Source organism: Pteronotus mesoamericanus, unplaced genomic scaffold, assembly GCF_021234165.1.
Source record: "Pteronotus mesoamericanus isolate MK-2021 breed Mesoamerican mustached bat unplaced genomic scaffold, CSHL_Meso_final contig_20, whole genome shotgun sequence".
In the NCBI taxonomy this organism is placed as follows: domain Eukaryota; kingdom Metazoa; phylum Chordata; class Mammalia; order Chiroptera; family Mormoopidae; genus Pteronotus; species Pteronotus mesoamericanus.
The window spans coordinates 12,551,000-12,567,919 of NW_026555085.1; the positions used below are offsets into that span (position 1 = coordinate 12,551,000).

General features: G+C 50.5%; 2 protein-coding genes across 7 annotated transcripts; one reads left to right on the forward strand and one right to left on the reverse strand.

Annotated features, from left to right (window-relative positions):
- Positions 1-11: 11 nt before the first annotated feature.
- Positions 12-1,669, reverse strand: MEA1 (male-enhanced antigen 1). Of its 4 annotated transcripts, none has more exons than XM_054569382.1 (4): positions 1,646-1,669; positions 862-1,142; positions 671-773; positions 12-404 (listed from the first exon to the last, which is right to left on the reverse strand). In XM_054569382.1, exons 2-4 carry the CDS (start codon positions 1,129-1,131, stop codon positions 253-255), a joined length of 525 nt encoding a protein of 174 aa, XP_054425357.1. In that variant the 5' UTR covers positions 1,132-1,142; positions 1,646-1,669; the 3' UTR covers positions 12-252. The 4 variants fall into 4 exon arrangements, with proteins under 4 accessions (XP_054425357.1, XP_054425355.1, XP_054425356.1 ...); XM_054569380.1 differs by having other exon boundaries at positions 1,617-1,655; XM_054569381.1 differs by lacking the exon at positions 1,646-1,669 and adding an exon at positions 1,583-1,629.
- Positions 1,670-1,899: 230 nt separating this feature from the next.
- Positions 1,900-14,642, forward strand: LOC129067465 (kelch domain-containing protein 3). Of its 3 annotated transcripts, XM_054569379.1 has the most exons (15): positions 1,900-2,140; positions 4,274-4,486; positions 4,661-4,837; positions 4,974-5,089; positions 5,266-5,337; positions 5,463-5,676; positions 5,757-5,843; positions 5,989-6,097; positions 6,221-6,294; positions 9,853-10,000; positions 10,174-10,240; positions 10,313-10,417; positions 10,764-10,838; positions 10,933-11,050; positions 11,485-14,642. In XM_054569379.1, the coding sequence occupies exons 2-15, from the start codon at positions 4,333-4,335 to the stop codon at positions 11,619-11,621; spliced, it is 1,653 nt and encodes a 550-aa protein (XP_054425354.1). In that variant the 5' UTR covers positions 1,900-2,140; positions 4,274-4,332; the 3' UTR covers positions 11,622-14,642. The 3 variants fall into 3 exon arrangements, with proteins under 3 accessions (XP_054425354.1, XP_054425353.1, XP_054425352.1); XM_054569378.1 differs by lacking the exons at positions 9,853-10,000; positions 10,174-10,240; positions 10,313-10,417; ... (1 more) ...; positions 10,933-11,050; positions 11,485-14,642 and adding exons at positions 2,891-2,973; positions 6,414-6,492; positions 8,004-8,632 and having other exon boundaries at positions 1,904-2,140; XM_054569377.1 differs by lacking the exons at positions 9,853-10,000; positions 10,174-10,240; positions 10,313-10,417; ... (1 more) ...; positions 10,933-11,050; positions 11,485-14,642 and adding exons at positions 6,414-6,492; positions 8,004-8,632 and having other exon boundaries at positions 1,904-2,140.
- The last annotated feature ends 2,278 nt before the right edge of the window (positions 14,643-16,920 follow it).

Consider the following 16,920-nt stretch of genomic DNA (forward strand, 5'->3'; position numbering starts at 1 on the left):
GGCAGTGCAGCTTTTGGCTGTGTACATAGGGTGCTTTATTCTCCAGAGTGATACATGCTGTGGTGGGTTGGGCTTGGGCCGATGTCCCTATATGTACAGAACTGAATAAAGTGGGTCTCTGAGAAGTCTGATTTGCTTTGATGTGGAAAGGGAGATGGGGAGAATGGAGATGGGCATTACAACCAGGGATGTGTTCAGTCCTTTGCTGGTTCCAGTCTGGAATGCTGGCAGGTAAGGCAGTTCTCAAGATGGTCACTTCCAGGCAGGGGATGCCTGCCGGGCTTGGAGGGCCTTCTGAACCATGTCTTCCCACTGGGCATCTGATATCTCCCGAGCCCAGGCAGGAACTCCTGGTGCAGGCAGGCTTACTCCAGCCATTGTCCTTTTCACCAGCTCTACATGTTCTGAAAGCACAGGCAGAGACCAATTAGTGGATAGAAGCAATGGGACCAGCTCCCTTTCTTCTTGAATTCACCCAGGGCCACTGGGTTAGCAAAATCACCAAATCCATCTGTTGTTTCTAGACAAGCCTGCCCATTCCCTAAGTCTAGCAGAATACACATTACAAACTCATTTTAGGAAGAGGCTGTTGCTCTGTGACCTCTCTATTGGCTCTGGCCAGTTCTTTCCTCCATAATTATTCCAGAATAAAAAAATAAAAGTCTTTTACCTGGATCCATGGGAATAGAGCTGTGGTTGCTCAATGCTGTAGCTCCCTCCTCATCTTCATCATCGCTTTCTAATGGTGGGTCTGGCAAATGAAGCCCCAGGGCCTGAACAGCCAGAGAGAAGGCAGTTCAGGGCCAACCCTTCAAGGACCCCAGCTTCACCTGCTCAGGAACAATGCCTCCTCCACCATACCTGGATCCGATCCTGGATATCAGCAACTACATCTTCTCCATCCCCCACTGGTGCCAGCTCCACTTCCTCTGGTTCAGGATCTTGGTTCAGGGGCTGGTAGGAGTAGCCAGCTGGGCCTGCCCCGGTCTCCTCTTGCTCTTCCTCAGGCTCCTCACTGCTCCAATCCCCAGTGCCTTCGGTAGGGCCCTGGTGCGGCCCTAGTTCCTCAGTCTGATTGGGGAAGATACGCTCAGGGCCCATGGTGTCTCCCGCTAGAACTACTGTTGCCATCCGGGCAGGGGCTGCAAGAACAGGGAGGCAGGATAGGACTCTGATGAAATCAGTTCTACATACAGCTTCCAATCCAGCTCCTTGTGGTCTCCTGTGTCCACAAAACATTTCAACGCCCCCAACCAACCTCAGCATCTCCTCGGCCTTCCATCTTTTAAGTCAGTAATCTCGAACCGAGGCCCACCCGCCTTGCTCGGCCATTTCTTAACTAACAGCCCAACCACACGCTAAGCCTTCTCCCAAAACACACCCCCTTCCAGAACCCCGCTTTCCCGACCCTACTCCTGACTCGGGAACTCCGGGTAGCCAAACAAGCTCCGTCACATAGCGGGTACCCGTTCCCTTTTACCCTCTCAATATCGGTCCCCTCTGTACCACCTGACAAACGCCCTTCGGGTCTCAGGGGCTCCCCTTAAATGGACCCAGCTGTGCGTTCCCCACCCGCCCCCACCGATTTTCAGTGCCGGTATCTCCGCGCGCCTCACCAGCTCAGAGCCCGGGGCCCAACCCTCACCTTCACTTCCGGCGGGGCAGGACGTGCTGGGGTGCCAAGTCCTCCAGCTCCGCCCTGTGCTCCTGATTGACTCGAGCGAGGACAACGACTCCGCCCCCTGCCCCGCCTCCGTTTTTTCTGGTCTGGACAACAAAGAACTACATTACCCAGTGACTCCCACGGGTTGTGTGTGTGTGTGTGTGTGTGTGTGTGTGTGTGTTTGTTGTTGTTGTTGTTGTTGTTGGTTTTTTGTTTTGTTTTTTTTGACACTTCTGCACAGGCGTAGAATCTCTTTGGGCTCCTGCCCACTCCTCAACCCCTCGCGTTTGTCCCGAAACCGGGGGACTACAAGTCCCGGTAGGCTTCCGGAACTTAGCTCTGACTGCACGTGCGCACACAGCTGCCCGCCGGAAGAATCGAGCTTGGCAGTGTTTATCTTGTTGGGGACCGAGTCGTCGGTTGACGCACAGCGGGTTCCAGGCTGCCCGCGACCCCGCCCCGGCCCGGCCTGGCAAGGTAGCCCGGGATGGGTGATGTTACAAGGAAAATTGGAGGTGCTGGGGACGTCCTTGCCCAGAGCTGGAGTCGTGGGGAAGGGGCCTGAGAGTGATGAGGTGGGGGTGGGGAGGGAAACTAAGGGGATGATGGGAAAGGAGAGTGTTAATGGGGAAGGGCCGGGGAAGGATGGTGATGTGACGGGTGAGAGAGACCTGGTGGCTAGATAAGGCATAGAGGGAATTTGAAAGAAGACTGGTTGTGGAGAGAACTGGGAAGCTGAGGATAATGGAAGCCCGGGGGGGCGGGTGTCTGGCGCTGTGGGGGAGGGGAGGTTGGGATGCCTGGAAGAATCCAGAGATAGCGTCATATACAAGGAGGAATACCTCTAGCCGAAAAAGGTTAATGACTATTAGCATTTTTCTCCTTAGTGGAAGAGGGAAAATGGAGAACTGTCGGATGGGGCTTGGAGTGGTGGGAAAAGGGAAAAGGAGGAAACTGCAAAGCTCTGAAATCGAAAAGGGCCAGAAATGGGGAGTGAAAATTGCAAAAGACCAGGGAGGGAGTAGGCACGTGAAGGGAATTAAAGAAGTTAAGAATGTGATAATTATGGAGTATGGGGGAAACCCCAAAATAACAGAAACCCTGAGACTTTAGGGGTGTGTTTCCATGAGCTTGAGTTCTCCTCATGGAAGAGAGGCTAAAATTCTCTTTCCACCTTTGCATGGAATTGCTTCTCTCTGCCCTTATGAATCTTTTACCTTGACACAGCTGAAGGGGAGTAGAAGCTATGCGGGAAGGCGAAGGACTCCCATTCTTAAGCCCTTCAACCTCCCTACAAGTCCAGATCCAAGGTATTTTGGATTGAGGACAGGAGTAATAAAGAGCTCCTGCTGGGGCTCTTTCAAATTTGGCAGGTAGCTATTTAAAGCCTGGGGTGGGGGTTGAGGCAGGTTGGGTGGGGAATAGGGGACTTGTGAGCCAGCCTAAAGCCATGTCTTTTTTTGGCGAGGAGGGACAAGGGGGCCTCCTTTACTTGAGCTTTCTCTGTGCCTGAAGTTCTGCCTTGAACTGGGAGCAGATGATCCACCCAGACACAGCAGGTGCCTGCCAGCCAAGGCAGTGCTAGTTGCAGGAGGCTTTGCCTGACAGATCCTTCAAATGTATACATTATCTCTAGGTTGCAGGTTTTCTTAAAGAGATCATACTCTCTCGTACCTCGGTCTTTTTCTTGTGCCACCCAAGGCCAATTTTGCTTCCCTTCTTTCCAGGGCACACCCCCACCGCGACCGCCCCCCCCCCACCATTCAGGGACCCAAGTGGGTGAACAGCTGCTGGGAGCAGTTTGTCTCTACTGCAGTAGCAGGGTTGGGGAAGTGGCAGGAAAAGAAGACCCCTCCTCCCCACCTCCACTCCCTCAACCTACAGCAGACACATACCTTTCTGGCTTAAGTTCCTAGTTTTGGCAGCATGCCAGGCAGTCAGAGGAATTCCTCATGCCTGTGAAGTGCCCTGGGTGACCCTGATGACAACAGCTCAGCTTGACGAGAGCTTCCTTTGAGGGTCTAACTACCCATGGTAACATGGGGATCCCTGTCCTGGATCCCACCCTAACATGGAGAGGGGGACTATTTCACTCGAAAAACCTAAGAGCTTTTCTGCTTAGAAGCACTTGTGCCAGCTTTCAATGGACTCTCTGGGCGGGTTGGGCTATTAATAGCTCTGGGTATTTTGAGATCCCTCTCCCCACCTTAAAGAGCATGGAGATTCTTAGAGAGGTGGCAGTAAGTAGAGCAGAGTCAGAGATAAAGAGAACCCATCACCCTGGGAACGGAGCTTGGCGCTTGTGCCAGACCAAGGTTAGGGTGGAGCCTCCATGAGTAGGGGTGATCATGCTGAGACCTTGATCAGATTCTGAGCTGGCAGTCAGGTCGGAGTGGCCCCACCCTTTGCTTTTGGAGAACACAGAACCGGGCCCAGCTCCTTGACCTCAGCAGCTCCTCTGGGGCAGGGCCAACCACCTGAGCTGTGGAGGTGTGGTGTGGGAGGCACACCAGGGTGACACTTAGAGGCAAGGGCTGGTCCTGGGCAGAGTTCTAGTAAGACAGCCAAAGAGCCTTGCCTGAGTAGCCTGTGGCCCCAATTTGTGTGCAGGTAGCAGAGGCAGCAGGCCGTGCCGGGGGGGCATGTTGCTGTAACCAGCGGCCCAGGGGATGTTACGGTGGACAGTGCACCTGGAGGGCGGGCCCCGCAGGGTGAACCATGCTGCAGTGGCTGTTGGGCACCGAGTATACTCCTTCGGGGGTTACTGCTCTGGTGAAGACTATGAAACACTGCGTCAGATTGATGTGCACATTTTCAACGCAGGTAAGCTAATGCCGGGAGCATCCCTGGGTGTCCACATCGGGGAGGGGTAAAGGTGGTTGAATGAATTTTGGTGGTGGTCCCTGTGGCCAAAGGGGATGAGGGAATGAATATCTTATTTGAGAAAAGGTAGCCTTGGAAGGAGATTCCCAGGGCTGAGCTGAGCTGTGCCCACAGTGTCCTTGCGCTGGACAAAGCTGCCCCCAGTGAGACCCACCATCCGTGGGCAGCCTCCTGTGGTACCATACATGCGGTATGGACACTCCACCGTCCTCATCGATGACACGGTCTTCCTTTGGGGCGGGCGGAATGACACGGAAGGGGCCTGCAATGTGCTCTATGCCTTTGATGTCAGTGAGTATGGGGCTATGTTCTTCCACCTGGTGCCTCGTGGGGCTGGGAAGGTGTTGCTGGGCTGGGAATAGGATACCCCAGCATCCAGGAGGAGTGTCAGAGGTGTTTACCTGGCCCATCCTCTCATCTCCTTCAGATACTCACAAGTGGTCCACACCCCGAGTGTCAGGAACAGTTCCTGGTGCCCGGGACGGACATTCGGCTTGTGTCTTGGGCAAGACCATGTACATTTTTGGAGGCTACGAGCAGCTGGTAGGTCTCGGAAGAAAGTAGAGGTTTAGGGTGGGAATGAGGAAGAGGAGGGGAACTGAGGATGGTGGAATGGGAGGCTTTGGCTTGTTTTGCAGGTTTTGAGGGGAGGGATAGAGGGTCAGAGAGTGACTACTGACCCCATCTTATGTCCCTTCACTTCCTGTCTCTCCACTCAGGCGGACTGCTTTTCCAATGACATTCACAAGCTGGACACCAGCACCATGACATGGACCCTTATCTGTACAAAGGTCTGGTCTTTCTTCTTTCTCCCAGGTTCCCACCCTCAACTGAAGAAACCGTAGGGAGCTCAGATAGTGAGAGCAGGTCCTCTCGCTGCCTTCGCGCTCACCCTCCTCTCTCTCTTCCTGCCCAGGGCAATCCTGCACGCTGGAGGGACTTCCACTCAGCCACAATGCTGGGCAGTCACATGTATGTCTTTGGGGGCCGCGCTGACCGCTTTGGGCCATTCCATTCCAACAATGAAATTTATTGCAACCGCATCCGAGTCTTTGACACCAGGACTGAGGCCTGGCTGGACTGCCCACCCACTCCAGTGCTGCCAGAGGGGCGCCGGAGCCACTCAGCCTGTGAGTGTCTCTTATGTCCCTGCGGACTCCCCCTTCCTGCCCGTTGTCATCACACTCTGGACATTCTTCTCTCCTTCTAGTTGGCTACAATGGGGAGCTGTACATCTTTGGTGGCTATAACGCAAGGCTGAACCGGCACTTCCATGACCTGTGGAAGTTTAACCCTGGTAAAGAACACTGCCTTTAAGGGAGAAACAGGGAAGAATTGAAGGGGAAGGAAATGAAAGAGATAATCTTGAGTAGGTGAGAGGTTGAAGTTGGAGAGGATATTGACTGGGCAGGTATTAAATCTTCATATAAACTTCTCTCTAGTGTCCTTTACCTGGAAAAAAATTGAACCGAAGGGAAAGGGGCCGTGTCCCCGCCGGCGCCAGTGCTGCTGTATTGTTGGTGATAAGATTGTCCTCTTTGGGGGTACCAGGTTAGTAGGAGAGAGGGGAGGGCTCAGGGAAGGGACTAAGTCTGTGACTAACACAGGAGGCATTTAAGCAAGGCGGTCTCATGGGTATTCTTTCCTCCCCCTCTCATCTCTTGATCACTGCAGTCCGTCTCCTGAGGAAGGCCTGGTAGATGACTTTGACCTCATAGATCATTCTGACTTACACATTTTGGACTTTAGTAAGTATACTTACTCTCAAAGTGCTCCTGTCATCAGGGTCCCTGTCTGGGGTGACATCCAGGACTGAATCCTTTCCTCACCTTTGACCATCTCCCTCTCTCTCATCCCTCCTCTCAAGGCCCTAGTCTGAAGACTCTGTGCAAACTGGCTGTGATTCAGTATAACCTGGACCAGTCCTGTTTGCCCCATGACATCAGGTACAGTGAGTGGTTGGAAAGGAGGGATTAGTTGAGGGCGAGTGGCAGCACAAGCATGACCTGATTAGCTTGGTCTCAGTATGGAGGAATAGTTTTTGTTCTTCTGGAGATTTAGCATACTTGTGGAGAGTGAGATGGAAGGAGATATAAACTGTCCGCTAGGAATAGTACATGGAAAAAAATTGTTTTTCAAAGAAGCTCAGAAGCATCACTTTTTAAAAAAAAGATTTATTATTTTTAGAGAGAAGGGAAGGGAGGGAGAAAGAGAGAGAGGGAAACAAAAGAAACACTGATGGGTTGCCTCTTGTTTGTGCCCCCACTGGAGACTGAATCCGGAACCCGGGTGTGTGTCCTGACTGGGAATTGAACCAGCAACCTTTCGCTTTGTAGGACTACACCCAACTGAGCCACACCAGTCAGGGTTTTCTTTTCTTTTCTTTTTTTTATTGATTTTAGAGGGAGAGAAACACTGATTTGTTGTTCTTATTTATGCATGCATTGGTTGCTTCTTGTATATGCCCTGACCTGTGATTGAACCCGCAACCTTGGCATATTGGGATGACATTCTAACCAACTGAGCTACCTGGCCAGGGCAAAAATCACTTCTTGAGCTCTGAGCCTGTACAGTTGCTTTTGTTAACATGTTGAGAAAGCTTGATTAAACCTTAGAACCTAGCTTCAAATTAAAGACAAATTCCAGAATTAAGAGAAGTTCTTCCTAGCTACGTCCCTTTGAATTTCATTCTTTGGTCAAAAGCAAGCACCAAAAGTACTTTGTGTATAATTGTGCCCTTCTGAGTCATTCTGTGACACATCCCTCTCCTTATATCAGTTCAGTTTAACTCTTACTTGCTGAGGGTCTGTGTGCACAAAGCTGAACTGATGGATCATAGGCTGGCCCAGGATTGACATAAATGCAGGTACCTAATACCAGGTAGACTATAGTGAGGGTCTTGGTGTAGGAGTTTCTTGGTAAATCTTTTTAAAATGACAGAATCGTCAAAAAAAAAAGAAAGAAAAGATTTAATTTTAATACAATGGGATGAGTGGGGAAGGCCTCAGGGGGGATAGAAGAGCAGACTCGGGCTCCCTGAAAGGGATGGTAATTTGGAGCGAAAATGGTCAGGCGTTCCTAATATGGGGAGGAGGAGGAGCTGCCTGGTTGGATCTGAGGAGAAGAGGAAAGGTAGGTTGAGAACTTGACTGAGATGTGTACATAATTTTCTCCAGGTGTTGGGCACAAGAATATCTATATAAACAAACAGGAAGTCCACCTGAGCTTGTAGGTGGAGTTGTGGGCGGTATTGGATTTGGTGGTGGGTGGTATTGGATTTGGTGGTGGGTGGGACCTGTTAAACCTAGTAGGGCTGTAAGGAAGAGGTGGCTGTTGATAGTTAAGCTTTGAAGAAGTTGAAGGCACTGATGTATTCATAGTTTTGTTAGCAGTTCTAGGCTTGCAGGGTGGAGGCTCCTCCTTCTGTCCTTTATGCCTGTCACTGTTTGCCTTCCAGGTGGGAGCTGAATGCCATGACCACCAACAGCAATATCAGCCGCCCCATCGTCTCCTCCCATGGGTAGGAGGAAGTTTCTGCCGGCACCCCTACTGAGCCTGCTCTTGTCTTCACTGCCCCTGCCCGTCTCTCACCTGCCTGCCCCCTTGGATCCTGGTTTACCTCTACATGGAGTTGTTGGACTAGAGGTGTTTTCAGTGCTGTGAACTCAGTGGGGAGCTGTGGGGGGAGGGCTAGGTTCCCTCCCTCCTTGGGCCGAGGGCCCCTTCCCTTGGTGCTCTGTCCCATCGACCTCCTTCCAACTGCTCCTGGGTCTCTGCTGTGCCCCAGGCCGCCAGGCTCTGCTGAGAAGTGAAGGGAATGGGGAGAAGGGAGAAGCAAGTAGTGTCTGGGCCTCAGAAGCTTCCCCCGAGCTCTATTTTCACCCTCCCGTCCCTTGCTTAAGCCATGAGCACTGATTGGGAGCTGAGAGGAGTTGCAGCTGTTGCCATGAAACCTCCTTCTCCTTGACCTGGGGAAGGCGAGGACCAGCAGATAATCCCACCCCCCTTCCTCGAGCTGTTGCTGTAACCCTGACGCTCTCAGCCAGCTCAGATTTTATAAAAATGAATTAAAAACCTCCAAACATACTATCTGTTTTTGTGGAATGACATTGCCCTGGACGGGGGTTGGTCGGGGAAAGCGGTGCTGCGGTGCTGCTGTTCTGGCTTCTCAGCCAGGAGCATTTGCAAATCGAATACCACTGCGGCCTGACCCTAGCTTCTCTGGCGCTGAGTCCAGGGCCATGCGACAGAAAGGTGGCGTTATCCGAGTGGGCGTCCCTTTCAGCCTAAAACTTCCAGGACGCCCTCCTGCCCCTCCTACAACACCGCAGCAGTCGGCGTGCTCCGCTCTAGTCACCAGTGGGGCGGACTTGGCCTCCAGAGCCGCCGGAAGAGGCGGGGCGGGGGCCCCGGAGCGGAAGTAACGCCATTTGTCCTCACCGCGCGCCGTCGGGCAGATGCCGAGACCTAGCAGCTGTGTCGGGGAGCTTCCCGGGTTTCCCTGCAGAACCTGGGACGGCAGGGAGGATGGCGGGGGCGTCGGCGGGGGCGTGGGGCCCGGGGACCCACAGAATGGTGAGGGCGTGGGGCAGCGCGGGTCGAAGAGGAGGGCAAGATGCGGGGCTCCCTGTGTGGTGTGGGCTTCGAGCCTGCAGCGCAGTTGCCGTGAATCTGCTAAATTCTCTGAAAGGCTAACACGAGGAGTGTCCCCAACGCAATGGGAGATGGAGAGTGAGGGGGGATGCCTTCTGGGTTAGGACATCCTGAGCAGTTTCTTAAACGGAGGATGGGGAACTTTCCCCAGGGGTAAGAGGCATGTGCAAAAGCAGAGAGTCGGAAAAGGGCATGGGTTGCGGGGAAGGGTTAGTAGGTCGATTCAAGAAATTCAGCAAACATTTATTTAGCATTTGTATGTGGGCACAATATTAGATGCTGGAGATACACTAACGAATAAAGCAGACAAAATCTCCTTACAGAATTTATCTTTTCAAAAGGGCAGTATAAAAATACATAAATTAGTATATTAAAAGGCAGTATTAAGCACAGAATTGTATATTGTAAAGGGAGAATTTTATGGTATGTGAATTATATCTCAGTTTTTGAAAAACGGTGATAAGGGCCATGGAAAGAAAGAAAAAGCAGGGGAGAGGCTGCACTTAGTAGTAGTCAGAGGAGGCCTCGCTGAGTTTGTGACAGTTGAGCAGTGGTTGCAGGAGGTGAGGCAGCCGATGGGATGATGTCTTTCCAGCAGTGGGAGGTGCTGAGCTGAGTTGTGTGTCCTCCCTAACCTTCCCCCCCTTCCACAGACACATCTAACATGTCATTTGAGGAGCTGTTGGAATTGCAGAGCCAAGTGGGGACTAAGACTTACAAACAATTTGTAGCTGGAAACAGCACTAAGAAGCAAGGTTCTAGACCAGCTGTCCAAAATGCATGTGTTGCAGATAAGCACAGGTGAGAAGCAAAGCCTGCCCCAGGAGTTGGAGGATACTGGGAGCTTGCGTAGGTGTCTGCTTTCTCGGGTGGCAGGTGGGACTTTGTGTAGGTGTCTGCTTTCTCAAGTGGCAGGTGGGAGGCCTTTGACCAAGACTAGAGTCCCCTTAACTTATCCTTTAATTTCTCCAAAGGCCTCTGGAAATGTCAGCCAAGATCCGGGTGCCATTTTTGCGTCAAGTTGTTCCCATCAGTAAGAAGGTGAGAAAGAGGCATTCTCCTTGTGAAAGGAGACTGAACTTTTAAAAAATATTTTCTCTGTTTTCTCCAAAGGTAGCTCGGGACCCCCGCTTTGACGATTTGTCAGGAGAATATAACCCTGAAGTGTTTGACAAAACGTACCAATTCCTGAATGACATCCGAGCCAAAGAGAAAGAGGTGTGCTGTGTGCAGCTGGTTTACGGGGCTCTGAGGAGCAGGGAACTAGGGCACAGATTAGAGAGTCTGGCAGAGGAAACCAGGAGCATAGTGGTGGGCAGATTTAATTCTTCCTAATTTGGTTCTTATAGTCAAATCCTGGCTTATCAGTTTACTAGCTGACCATTGGCAAGTTATTTAACCTGGCTTTGCTTCAGTGTTCTAATCATAAAAAGAGATAGTAACAATTCTTATCTCATAGTGTTACTGAGTTAATGTATGTGGACTTCTTAGAGTAATGCTTGGCACAGAATTTCAGCTAACATTTACAGAATGCTAACCATCACATTGATTTCCCACTGTGGAGCTTGTGAAAAAGCAATTGAAGAAGCACCGTTCTGGGGAGGAGCATGAGAAGCTGCAGCTGCTGCTTCAGCGAATGGTGAGTCAGAATTGTGGGTGGGTGGTGAAAGTAGTTCAAGGCAAGAGGTGATTCACAGGCTCCCCTATTCACCCATCTCATCTTTGCTCCTCAGGAGCAGCAAGAAATGGCACAGCAGGAACGAAAGCGGCAGCAGGAGCTGCGCCTGGCTCTGAAGCAGGAGCAGCGGGCTCAGGCCCAGCAGGGCCATCGTCCATACTTCCTGAAGAAATGTGAGTGGGGCACAACCATTAGAGGCGAGTTACAGGCACAGGGAGTCAGAGGCCATAGTAGGGTACTGTGTCGGAGGTCCGTGAGCTCCCTCCGGGAGGAGTGAAGACTGGATCCCATGGTAAATTAGAAGAAAGCAGAAATGTAGTAGGGAGGAGTTATTTGTAACAATTCTTTTTTCCTTAATTAGATTATGGGCAGAGGGTTGTCACTTTTATCTGTCTCCTACCCCCCACGTATGCTGAGCTGGGCACATAGGAGCTAACTGTTGAATTGAGAAAGAATGGAATTGGAAAATGTCCATTTGCTTACACACACCAGTGAGCTCTAAACAAGTCGTGTATCTCAGCACAGTGGTTGAAAATTATTGCTGGGGAAAGGGAAAGAGAGGTGCTTCCTCCTTTGCTCACCAACTTTTCTTCCCTCCGTTATCTAGCTGAGCAGCGCCAGTTGGTCCTAGCAGAGAAGTTCAAGGAGCTGAAACGTAGCAAGAAGCTAGACAGCTTCTTGAGTCGAAAAAGGCGCCGAAACGCAGGCAAGGACAGGAGACATCTTCCTTTGAACAAAGACTGATAAGGAACTGTCCTCAGCTCTGCCACTGCCCCATTGAGAAATGGATCTGGGGACAAACTTGGGCTTGGCCTCTTCTGGTTCTTTCCCATTTGAGGACAAGGATCACAGCTGCCCTTCAACCAGACCAATCTAGTTGGACCAATCTTGTCAGAAATGACTAGAGGGTTCTTGGGCTGCCCCAGGGCTGGACATAAGAAGAGCTCAGCCTTCTGCTGTGCCACACTTACTCTGCCTCGATCTGGTTCCTCATGTCCTCATGTCCTCCCATCTTTGCCTTAATCCAGTGATTCTGACATAGAAAAAAAGGGTCAGTGACCTGAAAGCTGGTGAAGGCCATGCTGTCTGTTGATGGCTCCCAGGACTGGGACTTTATGTAGGAGCCATTCATAAACGTTCTTGTCACTCATCTTTTTTTTATTCTGCTTTTTGTGTGGGGTTTGTGGATGGCCTAGAACTATTGTCTGAGTGGGCCACTTTGAGGGGCGGGGAGCAGCAGAAACCTAAGGCCCCTTACAAAGTGGGAAGTCAGATCCCACTTTGGGATTTGGAGATCCCTCCTAATTAAACCCAAAAGATGACACAATCATGTGAAGAGTGAACCAGTCCCACAAGTCACCTACTTAACTTTCATTTTGATGCAGGGGGAAATAGGATGTAGGGAAAAACTGCTTCCCCAAAAATGTCAGCACAGCTGGCTCTCCATACTGTTTGGGTCTACAATTCATACTACCCATGTGGACTGGAAAATCCTCAAGCTGATAGTTCAGTGTAAAGTGGTCTCAGGTTGGTGGTGCCTCCAGGCACCTGGCAGGAGCAAAAGCAGATCTCTTGAGGACTGTCCTTTAAGCCTAGGCCCCAAAGAATTAGGTACCTCAGATAAAATTTCAAAGACTATGAGTTTACCATGAAACAAAGCACACAAAGGAGGAAACCACTATAAGCAAGAGTCATTAGGAACAATAGATAACAGAATCAGACCAGTACAGATACAGAAAGTATAAAATATGTCAATGTTCAATGAAAAGCCATGACTAATGTAGAGTATCAAAAAACCAGATTGTTTAAACTGAAACAAAAATGAAAAATATGCTTTATGAATTTAGAAACTTCATGGTTAAGCAGTAGGTTAGACACACCTAAAAAGAGAATGAACCTGTAGATCTGAAGAAGTTACACAGGTGGAGCAAAGGGATACAAAGAAATGGAAACTAAGGAAGAGTTTAGAAAACAGGAGCAGGGAGGAAGATATAAGGGGACTAAATGGTAATGGGGGGGGGGAAGTACAAAAAAATAAAACCCCGCTGTAGATAGAGTGAGAAGGTGTGACATAGAGGTCCAGAAGGAGTGAATATATATATATACAGACACACACACACACACACACATATATTTAAGATTTTATTTTCAGAGGGAAGGGAAGGAAAAAAAGAAACAATGTACGATAGAAACATGGATCAGTTGCCTCTCACATACCCCCTACAGGGGACCTGGACACATATATTTTAAGATTTATTTTCAGAGAGGGAAGGGAAGAAAAAAAAGAAACAATGTATCATAGAAACATGGATCAGTTGCCTCTCACATACCCCCTACAGGGGACGTGCCTACAGGACCAGGCACGTGCCCTGACTGGGAATTGAACAGGCAGCCCTTTGGTTTGCAGGTTAGCACTCATTCCACTCAGCCACACCGGCATGAGCAGGAGTGAAGATTTTAAAGAGGCTGAAAAGTTTCTAGAATTGAAATGTATAAATCCTAAGAATTAGGAAGCTCAGGGAATTCCAAGCAGGAGTGAAAAAAGTATTAGATAAATAATAAGAAATTAACAGGACATCAGGAAGACTAACATCTGAAAAACAGCTATAAAGAAAAGGAAGAGCCCTGACCTGGTAGCTCCGTTGGTTAGGGCACTGTCCTGATACACGAAGGTTGCAGGTTTGGTCCCTGGTCAGGGTACATACAGGAAGCAACCAATGAATGCATAAAGAAGTGAAACAGCAGATGATGTTTTCTTCTTTCTCCCCCTCTAAAATTTTTTTAAAAAGGGGCGGAGCTGAGGCGGAATTAGAAACTAGGACACCTATTGCTTGATGCTTCTGGAATGGGGTACAAGGTGTTCTGATGACAGTGAGATGAAGCACGTAAGTGTTCCCAGTGATTGAAGGCAGACTAGTTACCAGGGTAGTTTGCCTTGCCCAAGGAGAGGGGAGGTCTACTGCTGTACAGTCCCCAATGACATGTGACAATACTTCTTTAAAGCCAAAGAACAGATCCTGGCTGGTAAAAGCAGAAAGACTGTCGAACTATGAGGCTCACAAAAACACTAAGGTTGGAGAGTAGCTTTAAAATGTGTGTTAGGGGTGGTTCTGAACAGTTAAAAGCATTCTAAATCCTACCTTGGTACCAGAGCATTGATGTGAAGATGTCACTACTGCTCCACTTTTCCTCCTGCTTTGCTCTAGATACAGAAATCCCCCCACCCTGGGGGTGTAGCTCAGTGGATTGAGTGCTGGCCTATGAACCAAAGGGTTGCCAGTTCGATTCCCAGTCAACACACATGCCTGGATTGTGGGCTGGGTCCCTAGTGGAGGGTGTGAGAGGCAACCACACGTTGTTTTTCTCCCTCCCTTCCCCACTCTCTGAAAAGAGATAAAAATCTTAAAAAAAAAAAATTCCTGGCAGAGGACTGGAATTCCAGTCCTGATTAGCCAGGACCTGGTTACATGGCTGCAAGGGGATGCTGGGAAAGCAAGTATCTGCTTTTTTATATGGTGGGAGGTGGGCTCTACCTTATATCTAGATTTATGGTGGTAAATTTCCCAGCCTGAGGAGGGGTTTCAGATGAAGGCTGGTTAAGAACACCTATGTCCACTACAAGGGTGTATTGGCTCCCAAGCCGTCACACTGCTGCTTTTCTTTCCAAGGGTGCCGATGAGACATTGGAGAGCTCTGAGCTGCAGGTATGGATGTGTTTGGGTGGATTTTGTTGTTCTGTTTTTGTTTTTTATTGTAACAGATTTATTGAGGTATAATAAACAATTATACTAAACAATTTTAGTATAAAATTGTTTAATTTTATACTAAATTGGAAGGACTAAACAATTTACTCATTTAAAATGTACAATTCAATGATTTTTAGTACATTCACAGAATCGTGCAACCATCATCACAATTTTATGACATTTTCAACACCCTCCCTAAAGAATCACCATACTCTCTAGCAGTCACTTCCCATTTCCTTCAGCTCAAGGCAATCACTGAGCCCCTTTGTCTCTATTTTGGGACATTTCATATAAATGGAATCAATATGTGGTCCTCACTGTGCAGACCAGCTGTAGGAATATAAGGAATTAAGGCTGTGGGGACGATCTTACAGGGGGTCAGAGTAGCAAACTTCTGTCCACTGAGTCATCCAGGGTTTGCTCTCTAGGGACGGCAAGTTCTGACAACAGACAGAGGCTCAGATCTTTACTGGTGCTGCTGGGAGAAGGGCCAAGTCAGAGCTGCTCACTGGATGGCAGAATGAGGGCAATCAACGAGGCCAGAGCCTGAGGGTGAGGTTAGATTGTGTGCTAAGGACAGTGGGCAACACGAGCTAGGCAGCAGACAAGAACATGACAAGTTTTGGGGCCACAATTGGTGAGCCCTTCCCTTAAGAAATGCTGGAGACTTGTCCATTACAGATGAGCAGGTAGGTCCCCTGTGGGAGACTGAGGGACAGGGTGATTGAGGATGAATAAGGAGTTGAGCAAGTGCAGTGAGGAAGACTAGTGGTGGGGAGCTCAGTCCACGTAGGAGCCCTGGGGGCGGCAGCAGCGACCGTGTTGGAGTAGGAAAAAGGCCCATCCTGTCCCCGCCATGTGCTGCGTTCTTGCCTGGCTATTAGAGTCCCAGGGCTCTCTGGGTTTCTGGTGGAAAAGGATGGGCTCATAAAAAGCATGAGAACCCAGAGAAAGGCAAAAGGCTCTGGACCCTAGAGGCTACCTCAAGAACAGGCATGGCCTGGACCAGTAAAAGAGAGTAGGCCACAATCTCTGGCATGAAGGTGGAGAGGCACCCAGGCGGCAAACGGCAGCAGCCCTGGCATGCCCTGGGGCCCTCCGTAGCCTGAGACTGCTGCTGCCTGTGGCTCTGCTGTGAGAACCAGCGACAGCACCATGGGGCCGCCCTGCTGCAGAGCAAAGCAAGCACAGGCCCTCTGTGTGCACCCTATTGGCCCTCTGGTTTGTGGCCTCATCCTGGGCACCCTGACTCTCCCAAACCCTGACCTCTTTTTTCCCTTGCAGGTTCTATTCCAAATCTCAGTCCTGGGTGGCACCCCGTTCTGTCTGTCTCGCCTCTGAGCCCTCTGTCACCACCTGACTCCCCCCTTCACCCGCCTCCTTTCTTCTGTAGCGCTCTCCTAGTCCTCTCTTGGCTGTAAGAACCATGGACTCAGGATGCCTGGGTCCCCCCTTCCCCCTCCCTGATGGCCTTTGCCAAGAGGCAGAGCTCTGCTCCTGGCACTCGGTCCCCTAGCCTGACACGCCCTGCCTCAGTGTGGGTGGTGCCAGGGGAACCAATCGTAGCAGCACTGGCCTGCCTACCGGGCTGGGGTTTGGCTTTGGTGACAGCGGGCAGCTCTGTCCTGCCCGCGGGGAGACAGCCAGGAGGAAGGCAATGACGGGGAGAGTTCCATCGAGATCTGCTTCCAGCCAGACCCCAAAGCACCTGGACGGCACACGTTCAGGCTCCGAGGTGCCTCCCAACGGTCCTCTCTCTCACCTTCACCCTGTCAGCCTGACCTAGGGAAGGTGCGCTCACTGCTGGGCATGGTGGCCATCGCAAAGCCTCACCATGTCAAACGCTCCCGTACCCCGTGCTTGTCAGAATTCCACAGTGACTGGTCCAGTTCCACAAAGAAGGGAAATGGAGCCCTGCTTGATAATCTGCCCAAGTTACTTGCCGTCCAGCATGTGGCAAGATGGGCTTGAGTCTCCGGCCTGCCGGGTGAAAGCACTTGTGACCACACACACTCTGAGAGGTGGGGAGGCCCATTCCTATCCACTTCATCCCCTGGCAAGAGTGGGTTACTTGTCACACCTGACTCCCTCCACCTTCCGCCCCAGGCTGTCACCCTCACCCTACGAGTGACCGCTGCCATGAGATCGCCTCCAAACCAGAGGACGCTTCTTCCCTTTTAGCCAGCAAAGCAGCCCCTGCCCCTGTCAGATTCCTAGTAGTCACCACACAGGCCATATCCTCCAATTCCTGCACTTTATTTCTGTAGAAAGCCCCACTCCTAGTCCCACCTCCAGGG